This window comes from Rana temporaria, chromosome 3 (genome assembly GCF_905171775.1).
Source record: "Rana temporaria chromosome 3, aRanTem1.1, whole genome shotgun sequence".
Taxonomy (NCBI): Eukaryota; Metazoa; Chordata; class Amphibia; order Anura; family Ranidae; genus Rana; species Rana temporaria.
The window spans coordinates 460,189,980-460,209,057 of NC_053491.1; the positions used below are offsets into that span (position 1 = coordinate 460,189,980).

A 19,078-nucleotide genomic window follows, 5' to 3' on the forward strand; every position below is an offset into this window, starting at 1 on the left:
ATAAATTAACATGAGCTAATTAACTAATCCCTTAAAGCAGCCGATGCACCCATCATTCAGATAGCCCACGATGTATAAGACTCCTCTGCTTCCAGGTGCATCCGGTGTTTTATACGTCTTTACACTATGGCAAGCTTCATATTTTCTTTTCGGGAAATGTCACTGTATCGGATATCCTGAGGTGAATCCTTATGCTGTATGTGTTCGGAGGAGGACCGCATTCATTACAGAATTGTGCTTGTATGCAGATCTGTTGTTGTGACCATTCAGTGCATGGTGGGAATTGCTAATCTCTTCACCCTTCCTGGAGGAACAAAGGCTGGGTATAAGCCACAAGTGCTACTGACCTATTTCTGTAAGGGGTCCAATTTAGCTGGTAAGCAGGCATTTTTGTTACGGTGGAGGTCATATCACACTTTGGGTGCTACCAGGCCCGTCGGAACCCAACAGGCAAAGCAAGCATTTGCCTGGGGCCCCGAGCTGGCCAGGGGCCCCCGAGCTGCCCAGGGGCCCCAGCAGGGAGGGCCCTTGCCGCACCGCTGCGTCCTCCTGCAGTCCGGTCGGCCGTGTACCATAACCGTGCGGTACAGGAGAATCAGGTTCCTGTTCCCGGCCGGACTGACAGGAAGTGCACACACTGAGTGTTCACTTCCTTTCAGTCCGGCCCCGGGAACAGCAAACTAAATCTCCTGTACCGCGCGGTTACGGTACACGGCCGACCGGACTTCAGGAGGACGCAGCGATGCGGCAAGGGCCCTCCATGCTGGGGCCCCTGTGCGGACACCAGCATCTGCCGGCGTGTGCGTGTGAGGATAGAGGTAAGCCGCCAACCCCCCCCCCCCCCGCTTCTCAACTGAAATGTCACCTTTTTTTTTGCCTGGGGCCCCCAAATATCTTCAAACGGCCCTGGGTGCTACCACTAGGCAAACTAGGCAGCCACCTAAGGCAACCAGCTGCCTAGGGCGCCCGGTCACTGGTTTTCCTACTCTCTTCTCTCTGCAGCAAGCAACTAAGTCTCAGCATCAGCAGGCAGCCGTTGCTCCATTTACACATAGTGTCAGAGGCGTAGCGGTGGCGGAGGAATGTGTCTGTGTCCCGACTCCCGAATGAATGGAAGCGAGCAAACATTCATTGATGGGTACTGGTAAGCTGCATTGATGGGCGCTGGTAGACTTAATTTGATGGGTGCTGGTGCGGCTGCATTTGATGGGCACTGGTGAGGCTTCATTGATGGGCGCTGGTAGGCTGCCTTGATGGGCGCTGATGAGGCTGTATTTGATTTGCACTCGTGAGCCAGCATTCAATGGGCGCTGGTGAAACTGTATTGATGGGCGCTGGTAGGCTGTATTGAAGGATGCTGGTGAGGCTGCATTTGATGGGCGCTGGTGAGGCTGTATATCGATGGGCGCTGGTGAGGCTGCATTGATGGGCGCTGGTAGGCTGCATTGATGAGCGCTGGTAGGCTGCATTAATGGATGCTGGTGAAGCTGCATTTTATGGGCGCTGGTGGGCTGCATTTGATGGGCACTTCATTAAAAAGGCATGGTTTACATGGGCAGGAGAAGAGAGGTGAAGTCAGGGGTGTGGCCCAGGGTGGGGGGGCAAAATGAGGTTTCGCCTAGGGTGTCAAAAATCCTTGCACCAGCCCTGCCTATATCACCGTTGGACTTCATAGTGTGGGGTTCATTTCATTACCACACTGGTGCAATATTACTTTTGTGGAAGGACGTTTCTTTTTATTAAGACTTATTTTCTCGCAATTTATATTTATACATTTATCATTTACCTTTTTAATTATTGATTAGTAAATAGGTAAGGTAGAATAAGAAAACACTCACACAGCCTGTTGGCTGTTTTCTCTCCTAAGCTTTTGCTAGATCAAAAGCACAAGACAGCTGTGGTTGAGCTGGGTGTGGTGCTTACATAGACCAGAATGCAGACTAGCGCTGTGGCTTTTTTATCTCAGTGTCTTTGGAGACCACCTCAAACAGCTTTGTTTCACAGCTGTGAATTTGAATATCTTACAACTTTAACCACTTAACCGCCGGACCATATTGCTGGTCAAAGACAGAGCACTTTATGCGTTTCGGCACTGTGTGGCTTTAACTGACAGTTGCGCGGTCGTGCGACGTGGCTCCCAAACAAAATTGGCGTCCTTTTTTTCCCCACAAATAGAGCTTTCTTTTGGTGGTATTTGATCACCTCAACGGTTTTTCGTTTTTGCGCTATAAACAAAAATAGAGCGACAATTTTGAAAAAAAAATGAATATTTTTTACTTTTTGCTATAATAAATATCCCCAAAAATATCTAAAAAAAATTTTTTTTCCTCAGTTTAGGACGATACGTATTCTTCTACATATTTTTTGTAAAAAAAATCACAATAAATGTTTATTGATTGGTTTGCGCAAAAGTTATAGCGTTTACAAAATAGGGGGTAGTTTTATGGCATTTTTATTAATATTTTTTTTTTACTAGTAATGGCGGCGATCAGCGATTTTTTTTCGGTACTGCGACATTATGGCGGACACTTCGGACACTTTTGACACATTTTTGGGACCATTGGCATTTTTATAGCGATCGGTGCTATAAAAATGCATTGGATTACTATAAAAATGCCACTGGCAGGGAAGGGTTTAACACTAGGGGGCGGGGAAGGGGTTAAGTATGTTCCCTGGGTGTGTTCTAACTGTAGGGGGGGTGGCCTCACTAGGGGAAATGACTGATCGCTGTTCATACATTGTATGAACAGACAGTCAGGCATTTCTCCCCCTGACAGGACCGGGAGCTGTGTGTTTACACACACAGCTCCTGGTCCTCGCTCTGTAACGAGCAGTCGCAGGTGCCCGGCGATCGCGCCCGCCGGACACACGCACGGAAGTCAGGGACGAGCTGGGGGCGCACGCGCCCCCTAGTTGGCCGCTTCGAGAGCCCGACGTATAGCTACGGGCTCTCGCGCAGGGGAGCCGACCTGCCGCCGTATACGGCGGCTGGTCGGCAAGTAGTTAAAGGGGGCTTTCAGATTCTGATAAGGCCTGTGACGGGAGGGCCCGTGGAACCCAGAATCCGTTGGAAAGGTTGGGAAACCATTGTTTCAGTTCCCCATGCACCTCATATCTAAGTCACCCTGTGCCATCCTGGCACAGGGTGACTGAGAAAATATGTATTGGATTACTTAAAATGGGACAGTGATATTTATCCACAATATCTCCCAGGATATATGTAAAGACTATTCCTGGTCCGTTTGATTCTGAACTCAACATGTTAGTTGAGAGAGCTCATATTACTCTAGCAATACACCTGTAACCAGAAACATAAATTAACAAGAGCTAATTAATTAATACCTTAAAGCGGATCTCCACTCTAAAGTGGAGTCCCGCTGATCGGCACCCTTCCCCCCTCCGGTGTCACATTTGACACCTTTCAGGGGGGAGGGGGGTGCAGATACCTGTCTACAGACAGGTATCTGCACCCACTTCCGGCCCTACGATACGGGCAAAGGACGGGTTTTTTCCTTCCTTCCCGTCCGTCCCCCCGTTGTATGCTGGGAACACTCGGCTCCCAGCACACAGCGGGAGCCAATCGGCGGGCGCAGCGCGACTCGCGCATGCGCCGTAGGGAACCGGGCAGTGAAGCCGGAGCGCTTCACTTCCTGGTTCCCTCACCGAGGATGGAGGGGGGAGCAGCAGGGTGACGAGCGATCGGCTCGTCATCTGCTGCGATCACCGCTGGACTCCAGGACAGGTAAGTGTCCTTATATTAAAAGTCAGCAGCTGCAGTATTTGTAGCTGCTGGCTTTTAATATATTTTTCCCGTGGCACATCCGCTTTAAAGCAGCCAATGTGACTCTGTGCCCTTCTGGGCATTGTTATGATCAATCAGGATTTCACTACAGGTCAGACTTGTTGTCATCGAGCTTCACACAGTAGATGATACATTATCATAAGTATAAACACAGGACACCTTCTCACAATAGCAGGAGCTCCAGCAGGAGTCGGCCCGTCTCCTACATTGTACAGAGGCCAATGTAAGAAGCCAAAACAAATAAGTTCAGAAATTAAGTTATGTGTAATAAATGGAATGACACAGGGAAAAAGTATTGAACTTGCTAACTGAAATGTATTTAATACTTCGTACAAAATCCTTTGTTGGTAATGACGGCTTGAAGACGCCTCCTGAATGGAGAAACTAGTCCCATGCGTTGCTCGGGTGTGAATTTGGCCCATTTCTTCCACACAAACAGTCTTCAAATCTTGAAGGTTCTGTGGACCTCTTATATGAACTCTGATCTTTATGTTCTTTCTACTTCCTGATATAGTGCTCACTGGAACATTCAGAAGTTTAGAAATCCTTCTGTAGCCAATGGCATTAGTATGTTTTGCAACAATAAGGTTGCGAAGGTCTTGAGAGAGCTCTTTGCTTTTATCCATCATGAGATGTTTCTTTTGTGACACCTTGGTAATGAACCTTTTTATAGGCCATAGTTGAGACTGAACCAGCTGATATTAATTTGCACTGACAAGGGGCAGGATTGCTTTATATATATATAGCCCTTTTTTAGGGCTGAAAATAACCCCCACGGCTTATACTCAAGTCAGTGTACCTGTCGGACTTTCCCAGCAGACACTGTGTTCAGTGTTTCACCTATCATGGCCGTCCTCCTGTCTGAGGATGAAAGAAGGTCCGTGATTGGCGGAACACAGTGTCTGCTGGGAAACTGAGTCTGAGGATAAGAGGACCTCCGTGATAGGCGGTAGCGGAACACAGTGTCAAACGCCTATCACGGATCATGAGGAAGCCGCGACTTTTGAAAAATGGACGCCCGCGACCCGACAGGTACACTGACTATCATGGAACAGAACGGGACCAGGAGGAAGCCGCGACTTTTGAAAAATGGATGCCCGCAGCCTATCAAGAATACAGGTACACTGAGGCTGCAATAGGCACAGTGAGAATGGGCACAGTAAGGCTGCAATGGGCACAGTGAGAATGGGCACAGTAAGGCTGCAATGGACACAGTGAGAATGAAAAGAAAAGAAAGGAGGGTGCACCGACCTTGTGCATTACCACTTAATTTTTTTTTATTAAAAACAGAATAAAAAGCAATGGTCCTACTCACAAAGGAATTATAAGTAAGCGCTTTTCAGAAAGCTGGACTGGACCTCACGGCACCTGCCAGTAGAACTTCAGACATCTGAACGGCTGATGCGTTTCTGGGGCGTACCCCCTTCTTCAAAGCCTAGATGGTCCGTGATACCTCTCTCCTGCTGCATGTCCTCTTTAATATAGGTTTATGTGTGTATGTATGTCGAGAGAGAATGGGCACAGTAAGGCTGCAATGGGCACAGTAAAGCTAGTAAAGCTACAGTAAAGCTACAATGGGCACAGTAAGGCTGCAATGGGCACAGTAAGGCTGCAATGGGCACAGTGAGAATGGGCACACGCTGCAATGGGCATAGTAAGGCTGCAATGGGCACAGTGAGAATGGGCGCAGTAAGGTTGCAATGGGCACAGTGAGGTTACAATGGGCACAGTGAGGCGTGCAAATGGGCACAGTGAAGCTGCAAATGAGCATTGTTGACCCTCTTTTCCGCTTACAGTAGCTGTTGCATTCTCACCCTAGGCTTATACTCGAGACAATAAATTTTCCCATTTTTATGTGGAAAAATTAGGGCCTCGGCTCGGGTCAGCTTATACTCGAGTATATACGATATATATATATATATATATATATATATATATATATATATAAAAATGGATGGATTGTGAGGGATACTTTATAAATGATAAAGTACTTTGACCAGGTGACTGATGCCCTGTGAAAATGATGAAAATAAAATACAAAACAAAATATCATGGCCATCATTATAGATAATACTTATCGTTCTTTTAACTTTGCATTTCTTGGCGTATCTCTGTATTCCTTATCTGAGCTACATGTCTGAACCGGGAACATGGAGCTACGGTATATAACGCCTAGCACATTGTCACTGACTGAAGGTCCCACTCTGAGTTGTGAATGGTATCTCCAATCGGGGTCACCAGCCCAACATACATTTGTATTGACCTAAAGAGCAAATGCCTCATTACCCGCAGTCCAGTCTTCTGCTACTGGTATTCCAGCAGGTGAGGAATGAAAGAAATCAATGATGGAGGGGCTTCTACAAGTTTAAAACCACCCATAAACATGAGATGGCAGTTGTTTCATCCATTTATCCTTGTCTCATTTCTATGTCAAATACCTAGACTCAACAGCTGTGCCAGATAACAATTGTTCATACACAACAGAAAACTTTTCTAGACAAAAATTAATTAACCACTTCCTGCCAGCCTGACGACTTTCTACGGCCGCAATGTGGATCCTAATTGCCGGGAGGCCGTCTATATACGACCTCCAGGCACTGGGGGGCGCGCGAGCGCCGCCGGCGGCACGCACGCCCCGTCGCATCACTGAGATGCCGATGCGCATGCCTGGAGGCCGCGATGTCCGCCAGGCACCCACGATCGACGGTTACACAGACAAGGACGTGGATCTTTGTGTGTAAACACACAGATCCTTGTCCTGTCAGGGAGAGAGGAGACCGATGCTGTGTCCCTTGTACATAGGGACACAGATCGGTCACCTCCCCCAGTCAGTCCCCTTCCCCCACAGTTAGAAACACTATGCAGGGTACACATTTAACCCCTTCCTCGCCCTCTAGTGTTAACCCCTTCCCTGCCAGTCACATTTATACAGTAATTAGTGCATATTTATAGCACTGATCGCTGTATAAATGTGAATGGCGCCATAAATGTGTCAAAAGTGTCCGATGTGTCCGCCATAATGTCGCAGTCCCAATAAAAATCGCAGATCGCCGTCATTACTAGCAAAAAATAAAATAAAAAAAATTATAATTCTGTCCGCTATTTTGTAGGCACTATTAGCCGGATTCAGAAAGAACTTGCGCCTACTGATACTCCACGTAAGTCCACGGATGCGCCGTTGTATCTATGCGCCTTATTCAGCAAATAAAATACGCCTGAATTTTGGCTCCTACGTCGTCGTATCTTGGGCGCATATTTACGCGCTTCCGTTGATTTACGCGTTGAATATGCAAATAACCGAGATACGCCGATTCACGAACGTACTTGCGCCCGTCGCTGTAATCTTCCCCCGTTTACGTAAGGCGTACGTCCGGCGTAAAATTATTCCACATAAAGCAGGTGTAAGTCATGTTAGGGTATGGACCAGGGAACAACCGTCGTATTTTACGTCGTTTACGTAAGTCGTACGTGAATGGGGCTGGGCGTAGGTTACGTTCAAGTCGTAGGCATTGAGCCTTTGTATCTTAGGGAGTATATGCAACGTGATTCTGAGCATGCGCGCGCATGCGCCGTTCGTTCGGCCCTTCATTTACATGGGGTCACGCTTCATTATAATAGATCACGCCCACTACCTTCCTACTTTGAATTAGGCGGGCTTACGCCGGCCAATTTACGTTACGCCAGTGCAATAAAGGGAGCAAGTGCTTTGTGAATACTGTTCTTGCCTCTCTATGTTACGTCGGCGTAGCGCATATCAGATGCGCTACGCCCGCACAAATATACGCCGCTCTACCTGAATCCGACTATATAACTTTTGCGCAAACCAGTCGCTTATTGCGATTTTGCGACCAAAAATATGTAGAAGAATACGTATCGGCCTAAACTGAGAACATTTTTTTTTTTTTTTAAATTGGGATATTTATTATAGCACCAAGTAAAAAATATTTTTTTTTTTTTTTAAATTGTTGCTCCTTTTTTGTTTATAGCGCAAAAAATAAAAACCGCAGAGGTGATCAAATACCACCAAAAGAAAGCTCTATTTGTGGAGGAAAAAATACGTCAATTTTGTTTGGGAGCCACATCGCGCGACTGTGCAATTGTCAGTTAAAGTGACGCAGTGCCGGAAGCTGAAATTTTGCCTGGGAAGGAGGGGGGTATATGTGCCCAGTAAGCAAGTGGTTAAACAGGTTCACTTGAATGCATCAGGAAGGTAGCAACTTTGAGTAAGTCAAAGAAGACACCTTGAACTATATGTCGAAAGCAATAAAGAGATGTTGAGTAGTGAGCTACGAATAGGGTGACCACATTTCCAAACTACCAATCAGGGACACCCTCCCTTCCCATAAATCAGCTTGTGCTGTAACGAAGCAGAGCACAGTGATTGGACACAAGAGGCGGGATTTATGATTTCTCCAATCACAAGCAGGGGGCGGTGATTGTGCTCCTCCAGGCATTCCCGGCCAGGACAAGTACTGTCAGTAAATAAAGCAGTGACGTGGCGGCCTTTTTAGGGGGCATCAGATTGGCCCAGGGGGTGGCTGTGTCAGTTTCATTCCGGGACACTGTATTATCCTGGAATGAAGGTGCCCGGGACAGACCTGTAAAATGCGGGACTGTCCCGGGGAATCTAAGACACGTGGTCACCCTAGCTACAAATGAACTTGCCATAGTGGAATACTCTAATGGCTTTTTTTTTTCTTTTTAGGTCTGAGGAAAAAGGACAAGCACCTCCTTTCAAAATATAAGAAACGTTGAGCACTTCTGGGACACAAATGGCTAACAACAGCAATTGCACTGAGGTCAGCTCAGCTGTATACCTGAGTGGGTACACAATAATTGGCGTACTGGGTCTAATCTTCAACTTGCTTGCCATCTATTTCTTGTGCCATCTACCACAACAACGATCACCCACCACTATCTACATGAAGAATCTGGCCTTTGCGGACCTCCTATTGGTGATCACTCTGCCTCTACGCATCTATGGTTACACCCTTTCAGATAGCGCACCAAATCTAAACCTTTTGTCATGTAGAATTGCCGGTTCGTTTCTTCTCCTTAACATGTATGGCAGTATCTTCTTATTGACCTGTATTAGCTTGGATAGGTGTTTGGCCGTTTGTTATCCCCTTCGATCCCGACGTTTTCGCCAAAGTGCATGTTGGATTTGTGCCGGTGTGTGGCTATTTAATGTGGTTGCCTGCTTTGGGTTTCAATTGCCATTTGGTAACACCAGCAACAGCACTGCAGCCCTCATGGGAAACTTGGGAAACTGTCTTCATGGGAAACCGCCATTTGTTACTAAGAAAATCCCCACCATAGGATCTCTTACAACTGGTTTCTTCATTCCTGCTGTAGTCATTACATTTAGCTCGGTGGCCTTGTTGAAATCGATGACACATAGTCAGGTGGTTCGAGAAGGAATGATTAACAAGGTGAAAGTTGTTCGTATGTTGACTGCCAACATATTAATCTTCCTGCTATGCTTCCTCCCCTATAACATTGTTCTGCTCCTCTATCAGGTTAAAAATGAATCCTGCTATCTGGACAAAGCCTATGGTATCACTCTACTGGTAGCCTGCACCAATACAGTTCTAGACCCCTTCTTATATTACTTTACATCCGAGACTATGAAAAACATTGTAAAAGAAGAAATCAAGGTGGGGAAAGCCAGATTCATTGAGTTGTCTGAAGTATCCTTTGAGAAACATAAACCAATGGTCACAACTGTACTCAAAACATGATAATTTTTCCTTCAACAGATCAGTCAGTGACAAGCCATGTGTAGGAAACTCAACTACGGTTAAATGGAAAAAGATAAACCTCATCTTAATTTTGATCCACCACTGCATTGGCTTGTCTTCTAACTGGCTATGCTTCACCACCTCAAAATCGAAAGTGGAAAAGTAGGCCTGCTGGAAAAGTGATTGCAAAATATTTTTATTTGAGAAAGGAACATACATTTTTAGAAATTGGATGGATGGATATCTGAAGTAGCATTAAACTTTAAAGCTAACCTGTTCTAAGGGACAAATGTGGTGCCAGCATTACTAGCCTGTTCTAAGGGACAAATGTTGGGCTAGCATTACTATCCTTCTTGTGAAATTGTCAGTTACTTGGCTGTTTTGTTGATCTTCTGGTTTCAATATTTTTTAATGGCCCAGAACAAGTACACCATATGCCTGAATGTTTGTGGACATCTGACAATCACATCTATGTTTGCTTGTTTCCATCCCATTCTTCTCGGGAGGCTTTTCTCAAGACTTTGGAGGGTGCCCATGAGAATCTTTGCCTATCCACCTAAAATAACATTTGTGAGGTCAGCTACTAATGGTGGACAAGAAGATCTAGCTCACTTTCAGTCTTCCATTTTACACAAAAGGTCTTCAGTAGGGTTTAGGTAAGCGCTGTACGAAGGCCGCTTGAGTTCTTTTACAGCAAACACGTCAAGACATGTCTTTATGGAGCTGGCTTTGTGAAGAGGGCACATTAATGCTGGAAAAGGAACAGGCCTTCCCCAAATTGTTACCACAAGGTTGGAAGAGCCCATTTGTTTGACTTGTCATTGCATGCTGATGTATTAACCCTTTTCTGGAATCACCAGAACTCAAATCTTTGGAAGGGTGTCCACATTCTTTGACCATATAATAAGTATGAAGGTCAAGAGTCCATAAAAATTGGGCCAAATGGTGTATTGAGACCCTGAAAGACAGAGAAAAGTCATGTATCCATATTTGTAGCAATGGTAGCCGCAGTGTTTCTCTCATGACAGATTTCCTTGAATGTTTTGGGTACATACCATGTTTCCCCGATAAGACCTAGCGTTATTTTCCAGGAGAGCTGCAATATAAGCCCTACCCCGAAAATAAGTCCTAGTTTAAAATGGTTGTAAAATCCTATAATCCACTGTATTACAGTGGTATATACAGGGCTCAAGTCCTGCGGGAACGCGTGGGAACGGAGTTCCTGCACTTTTTTCACAGAAGGAACGCAGTTCCATTTGAAGGACTAGAGCAGCCGAGAGCAGCCGAGCCGCCCGAGCCAATCCTTCACTAAGCGGCGATGCCCAGCTCGAGTCACTGTCAGGGGCAGGCGAATCTTAGTTATCCTTTATGTTACTGGCTGCGTCCTGTATATGGATTCATCGGGTATTCCGTCACTGGGAGCTTTTTTCATTGTTCCCAAGAGACATTGCGAAGAGGGATTTAGAAAGAAGTTGCTTAAAAAAAATGCGGTTTAGTAATTATGCATATGCGTATAATTTTTTTTTTTTTTTTGGTGGGGAAGTGGATATTGGGTGGGAGTTCCCACACTTTTTCCCCCAGGACTTGACCCCTGGGTATATAATGTACAATGTGTGTGTTTCTGTAATATAATTGCAGGGAAGAGAGGCCTGCCGGGTCACAGAAGCACAGAGCAGAGCTATAATGAAGGTATTTGGCACAATTATATTACAGAAACACACACTTTGTACATTATATACTACTGATATACTAAGAGAGTGGATCATAGGATTTTACAAGCATTTTAACTCGGTTAACACTGGGGATTCCTGCCAGGCAGGGAGAGAGAGGGGGAGAGAAGACAGCACATTACATGGTAAGACCTACCCCAAAAATAAACCCTACTGTGTCTTTTGTTGCATTTGTTACTGGCAGTATAAACTGAACAAGCACCTTTATGACTCTTGGGAAACAGATTTGCTTTAAGTTGTTCATATTCATGCTAAGGCCAATATATAACCCCCCCAAATGTAAATGTTAAAGCTGAACTCCAGGCAAGGTATACAAAACATAATTTAATTCAGTTGTAGATTCCTTTAACAAATTCCTTTAAAAATAACCGTCTAACTTTTACATACAGCCTAAAGCCTCATACACACGGCCGGTTTTCCTGACGGGAAAACCGCAAGGAGAGCTTTAGGCTGGGAATCCCGGTCATGTGCATGCTCCTCGCAGTTTTTCTGACGGCCCAAAAACCGCCAGACAAAAAAAGAGAACCAGCTGTCTTTTTCCCGCCGGACTTTTGGCAGTTTTCCTATTAGAAAAACTGCGATGGAGCATACACACGGCCAGGATTCCCGACCAAAGCTGCATCGCAGTTTTCCTGTTGGGAAAACCAGCAGTGTGTAGGGGGAAAGACTGACCAAGCAGGTTGTCGGCTTTCCCCTCAGGATTTCCGATGGGAACTTTTCCCGTCGGAAATCCCGCACATGTGTACGGTGCATTACTTTAGTACCTGAATCTGCCATGCCCTGCACAGTAGCACTAAGGCTGATAGAAGAAGAAACTTTGGTTTGAATTCAGCTTTAAGGGTAGTTCCCACCTGCATGTGAAATGTATTTTATTATTTGCACATTATATCCTGAAGATTACATTATTTATGTCATACAGTATTTATGTACTGTTTGTAAATAAAGTTTTTTTTTTTAAATGTGTTATCAATTGCCTGTAAACTGCAGTTTGAACTCTCCATATACAACTGACACTGCCAGGTCTTTAAACAGATGAAAACACCAGAAGATGGAGCTCTAGATAAAATGGTTTACTTACCTTTCCTGTGGCCCGTGTGTTCTACATTTTCCTCTGTTGCAGCACTGCAGCCCCTGTCGTCTTTGGTGATTGGATGCCTGTGTCCTCTGTTCTTTCCTTTGAACCCTTTGCCACTGGAGGCTGGAGGTCTGGAACTGAGAGGGGTTACGAGACACAGGCTAATAGATAGGTGACTATCATTCTATGAGTCTAGTTTTCTAGACTCATATATAGAAACACCACTGCTGCTAGGAAATTAGCCTGCAACCAAAATCCTCTTTCCCCTCCAACACAGCAGCTTTAGGGAGATGATAATATTAATACAAAATAAAGTCCACGACTGGGAGTTGTAGTTTGACACGACAGCTACGCTATAATGGTAACACTACAGATCCCAATATGCACAGTGCAGTAGGAGTAGTGGAGAGAGGAGTTTTCTTAAACTAAACTTTATTAAATTAAAAGTTCTTCCACTTGGCACTGAGGAGAGAGAGAGAGAGAGAGAGAGAGAGAGAGAGAGAGAGAGAGAGAGAGAGAGAGAGAGAGAGAGAGAGAGAGAGAGAGAGTGTAGAGCACCTCTATCTGTGTATTCACCTGCCAGCAGGTATGTGAGCCTGAAACTGAGAGTGAGGACACCCGGAGGGATGCGCAGAACTGCCCACATCACAGATCCTGCATAGAGGCTGGAGCGACCACTCACCCACTGCTTCCCATCGCTGATCACTTTCAGGGAGAAACTGAGGGGGCCCCCTTCTATAGCGAGTACCCACAGCAGTATACTGGGAACTGAGGAAGGGCTATGCGCCCATTGGTGACACTGCTAGCAGATACTGAGCCAATAAGAGCAAAACACCAAATATGCCCAATCTCTTCTGCACCCATAATGCACTCTATACCCCACTTATTTCAAACTTAGACTGAACCTATACCAACCTTATGCTGCATTATACCAATCCTATACTGCATCTGAACCACATATACCTTGCACCTGTGCTGAGACTATACTGTACCTCTACTGCATGCATGTTAACTGGGACTGTCGTTAACTGCAAAGACGCTCCTAAAGGGCCCCAACAATAGCTGACAGGTGAACAACTCAAAGGACTGCCCTCCCTTAGTAATTATTCTGCATGCCCAATTTGTTCCCCTGCCCCTTCCACTACCATCCACCTTTTGCTTTGGACAGTGCATTCCCAGACGGTCTTAGGCCTCGTACACACGATAGGTTAACCAGAGGACAACAGTCTGAAGGACCGTTTTCATCGGTCAAAACCGATCGTGTGTGGGCCCCATAGGTTATTTAACCATAGGTTAAAAGAAGCCAACTTGCTTTAAAATTAACCTATGGATTGGTAACCGATAGGTCAAAACCGATCGTTAGTAGGCACAACCATCGGTTAAAAACCCACGCATGCTCAGAATCAAGTCGACGCATGCTTGGAAGCATTGAACTTCGTTTTTTTCAGCACGTCGTTGTGTTTTACGTCACCGCGTACTGACACGATCGGTTATTTAACGTATGGTGTGTAGGCGTGACAGACCATCAGTCAGCTTCATCGGTTAACCTAAGACAACGGTCCTTCAGACCGGTGTCCTCTGGTTAACCTATCGTGTGTACAAGGCTTAAGACTAGCATTGCAGCCATAAATGCACTCTGGCAGTATATTTCCAGCACTCGGTATATTAAACTTTACTACTGCTCACTGCTGCATCTGCGGTGGCTTTGCTAGTGTTTATAAAGATCTGGACAGCAAATGTCATTTTATGCCTAGTTCTTACTGTTTTTCCAATAAAAATGTTATTAAATATTTTTTTCCACAAGGACTTAACATCAACAAACACATTCTTACATTTATAATTTGACATACATATAACAACACATACATACATGGTCTCCTGATAATCACTTATGTAAATAGCTCTCTAGTGGCCCTTATTTTTCAAACAAGAGGACAAGGTACTTCATCTTCTCCCGCTCCTTGGACCTCTCTGGGGTACGTACTAATAGATACGGCTAAGTTCCTGTTACAGGTACTAGTAGAATGTATGTAGGTAGGAAGTGTGGGAGGAAGGGTAATGGGGGAGAGAGAGAGAGAAGAAAGAGAGAGAGAGAGAAAGAAAAAAACAAAACAAAAAAAAAAACAAAAGGGGACACACCTCATCCCCTTCCTAACTGTGACTATGTCATCTCCTTAATCTAACCCACCCAAGTGCACTGTTTATTTCTATTATAATTTATATTTCTAGGTAATGACTCCCTTTCAGAGGGCAAAGTGAGTTTAAAGGACCTCATCCTCCCACTCCTCTCTCTCCCATTGAGAAGAAATCAAGGAGTAAATGGGAGGACAAAAAAAAAAAAGTGGGATATAAAATTTTTCATAATGACCTTCCTATTTTAAATTTGAAGGATTCTATTACATTGTGACCTCCACCACACACCGCCGAGGGAAGCAATTAAACCTTCCCATCTTATTTATATTTGTGCTAGGCCTTCTTAACTCTAAGGGGGCTATACTTGCCCCTTACCTCCAACCCTTGTGATCTATATAGAAAAAAAAAAGGGGAAAGGGGAAAGGAAAAAGATAACCTTCCCCTTATATATATATATATATATATACGTGCTAAATCTTCTTAACTCTCTTGAGAGTCCACCTCCTCCCTACATCATCTCTTAGTGGTCAAAAGAAAAAAAGGGAATAAAAAAACACAGTTAACCTCCACCTCAAACCACCGAGGGCAGTCAAACTTACCCACTGTATATATGTAAGTGCTAGACCTTCTTAACTCTAGGGGGGGGGGGGTACGCCTACTCCTAACCACCTCCCCCCATGAGAAAAAAATAAATAAATAAAAATAAAATAGAAAAAAAATAATAGAGATAAATGGGGAAGGGGGAGGGTAATCAGGGGGTATCTCCCATGTCTACACCCCCAACTCCTCCCTCCCCCCTCCCTAAACCTCCTCCATCCCTCCCACATCTCCTCCTGTCCCCTCCTAAAGTTACCATGGAATGCCCACATCTCCTCCATCCTTCTGATTCTGTCTATTTCACGGAACCATTCCTCTATAGTGGGTGCCTCTTTTTTCTTCCAGCTCCTAGGAATAAGTATCTTAGCTCCGTTTAATAAATGCGGGACTATAGACCCTCTATATTTTTTCCTAGTCATTTCCGAGTTATGAAAAAGGCATTCCCAGGGATCTTGTTTCACCTCATATCCACTGATCTCCTTTATCTGTGCCAGTACCTCCTTCCAGTATTCCTGAATCAGGGGGCACTGCCACCATATATGAGCGTGAGACCCTTCCCTCCCGCACTCTCTCCAGCAGAGGGGTGATATCCCCCTATCTATCTTGTGCATTTTTGTTGGAACATAGTACCATTTACAGAGAAGTTTATAATTCATTTCCTTGATCTTAGCGTCCATTGACGTAGAATAGACATATTCAAGTATCTTCCTTTTTTTTTTTATACAGATTGTTTGGTTCAATTCTGCTTCCCATTTTTCAACCATTTTAAATGCCTCCATCTTACCATTAGGTGTCAGGATCTTATATATGTTAGAAAGTCCCTGCTTTCCCATTCCTCCCCTGAGAGTACATTTTTCCCATTGGTTTAAATCACTTGGGGCTCGTAATGGTTTCGGCAGGGTATTTAAAAAATGTTTAATTTGCCTATATCTCCAAGTGTCTCCTGAGAATACTCCATATCTTTCTCGTAGTTCTGACAGGGAACATAGACCCTCACCTTTCATCACATCCATCAATTTTAATGTTTCTGAAGTTCCCCACCTCAGGTATATCCCTCCTTCTCTGCCTGGCTCAAAGTACTCTGTACCCGTAAGAGGCATCAATGGACTATTGTGTGGCCATTTCTCCCTTTTACAGATTCTATCATAGATTTTATATGTTTCTTTTGTGATTGTTGGGATATCTTGGGGCAGCCCCCTATACTGTTTCGGTACCCATATTCTTTCTCCTAGTTTATTAGTACTTAAACTTTCTTCTACTTCCACCCATTTCTTTTTCTCCCTTCCCTCACTCATGAACCAATCCGTCATCCTCCTCATTACTGAGGCCTCATAGTACCGTTTAAAATTGGGCAGTAGGAGTCCTCCTTCCTGTCTTGGTCTGTTCAGAGTTTCTACCGCTATACAAGGTTTCCTACCTCTCCATATGAATCCCCCAATTATCCTTCCTAAAATTCTAAAAAAAGCTTCTGGGATTCCTATCGGGAGGGTTTGGAAAATATATAAAGCTTTAGGTAATATCATCATCTTTATTGTGTTTACCCTTCCTAACCAGGACACTCTACTTATGCTATAACCTTTTAGCTCTGATCTTAATTTATTTAATAGGAGTATATAGTTATCTTCATATATGTACCTATCAATAGTAGATAGGAGTACCCCCAAGTATCTCATTCTCCTCTGCTTCCATCTAAATGGATATAGAGCTTCTAGATCTCTGCGTTCTCCATGACCTACCAAAATACTCAAAATCTCTGTTTTCTCTTGATTGATTCTTAGATTTGAGATCTCCCCGTATCTTTCATATTCGGCTATTATCTTTGGAAGTGTTTCCCTCGGGTTAGATACATACAACAGCATGTCATCCGCGAACGCAGAGATCTTATGCTCCTTCCCCCCCGCTTCTATCCCCTCTATTTCCCGATTCCTTCTTATTGTCTCCATCAGCGGCTCCAATGTCTGGACAAATAAGAGAGGGGAAAGCGGGCATCCCTGACGGGTCCCGTTGTACAGTGGGAATCTATCTGACAGGGTGCCATTTACCCTAACCTGGGCCGAGGGACAGGAGTATAATGCCCCTATCCACCTAAGCATATTTGGGCCCATTCCGACATGTGACAGGGTGGCTAGCAAAAATTCCCAGTCCACCCTGTCAAATGCCTTTTCGGCATCCAATGACAAGAACAGTGTTGATTTCTTGCTTTTTTTAGCCTTTTGTATCAAGAACAGGGCCTGGTCATTCTCTATCAATTCAGGCAAGAGTGGTCTTATTCTATCAGCCAGGATTTTTGAATACATTTTTATATCCACATTGATCAGGGATATGGGCCTATAACTTGCACATAGTGAGGGATCCTTATCTTCTTTTCCAATCAGGGTTATGTGAGCCCCTAGGGCAGGGATATGCAATTAGCGGACCTCCAGCTGTTGCAGAACTACAAGTCCCATGAGGCATAGCAAGACTCTGACAGCCACAAGCATGACACCCAAAGGCAGAGGCATGATGGGACTTGTAGTTTTTCAACATCTGGAGGTCCGGTAATTGCATATCCCTGCCCTAGGGCCTCCTCCCGTATCCTCATACCTCCCCCGATGGAATTCATATACTTCTGGAAGAAGGGCCCTAGAATCTCTCCAAATCTTTTATAATAGGCTGATGTATACCCATCTGGGCCTGGACTTTTTCCCATCTTAATGCTCTTTATAGTTTGACTTATTTCATCTTTTGTAATTTCCCCCTCTAAACCGCTGATTATTTCCTCCGATAGGCCCGGGAGCTTTACCTTTTCTAGATATTGTTTAATCTTCGTTCTCTTATTCTTGGTGTCTATTATGCCCTGTTCTTGATTGACCTTATATAAATTTTGGTAATACTCCTGAAATATACTGATTATTTCCTTCGTAGAGTGTCTCAGTTCTCCCTTTTTATCTTTTATTTTTAAAATAAAATTTTGTGAGTTTCGTGGCTTAATAGTCCTAGCCAGAAATCTCCCTGGTTTATTCCCCAAAGCGTAGAAATTATTGTTCATTTTATTAAATACCCATTTTGTTTCCAGCTCTAACAAGTTACATAGGTCCTCTCTCTTCTTACTCAATATTTTTTAGACCTCGTCTACCTGTCATTTTTTATGTAGCTGTTCTAAGCTCCAAATTTCCTCTAGTAACCCTTGCTTCTGTGCCTGCCTGATTTTTTTTTCTTTTAACTTTTTCTGCAATCAGCCTCCCTCTCATGAAAACCTTGTGTGTTTCCCATAGGGTCGAGGGGGCAACGTTTTCTATGTCATTTTCCTGAAAGAATAGGCACATATCTCTTTCCAGATCCTCGGCTATCTTGGTGTTATTTAGGAGAGATTCATCTATTTTCCATATTTTCTGCTCCAGCAGGACCTCCCCCACATCTAGAGACATCACCACTGGGGCATGATCTGACAACGTTATAGATTTTATATCTACAGTTCTCAATCCCTCTAATAACCGATGATCTAGAATGATATGGTCGATTCTTGAGTATGACTTATGAACTGGTGAAAAATATGTAAAATCTTTCTCCCTTGGATGTAGAATTCTCCAGGCTTCAACTAATTGCATTTGGTGGAATTTCTGTTTGATAGCCCTAAGGTATTTTCCCTCTGATCTCAATGATACCGGTTGGGTATCCAAAAATGGATCAAAGACAAAATTGAAATCTCCCGAAAGGATCACATTGCCCTCTCTAAATCCCTCTAATTTGTTCAGGATTTTCTTCAGAAACACTGCCGATCGCACATTAGGGCAGTACACATTTGCTAGTGTATATTTCAGATTGAGCATAGAACCTTTTATGAATAGATATCTACCCTCAGGGTCCATTTCTATGGCTTCAGGGATAAAGTGTGTATTTCTATCAAACCCAATTGCAGTACCTTTTGATTTTTTATTCGGGGAGTAACTGTGATACCAAGTTGGGAAATCTTTTGATTTTAATCTTGTCTTGGATGTTATTTTTAAATGGGCTTCTTGTA

At 44.2% G+C, this 19,078-nt stretch overlaps 1 protein-coding gene across 1 annotated transcript in view; it reads left to right on the forward strand.

Annotated features, from left to right (window-relative positions):
- LOC120933516 (lysophosphatidic acid receptor 4-like) overlaps positions 1-10,681 on the forward strand; it is a 35,256-nt gene extending 24,575 nt beyond the window's left edge. The window contains exon 2 of the mRNA XM_040346758.1: positions 8,508-10,681. Coding sequence (XP_040202692.1) covers positions 8,575-9,543 — 969 coding nt within the window. The 5' untranslated portion in view covers positions 8,508-8,574 and the 3' untranslated portion in view covers positions 9,544-10,681. The remainder of the gene's footprint in view (positions 1-8,507) is intronic.
- Positions 10,682-19,078: the final 8,397 nt, after the last annotated feature.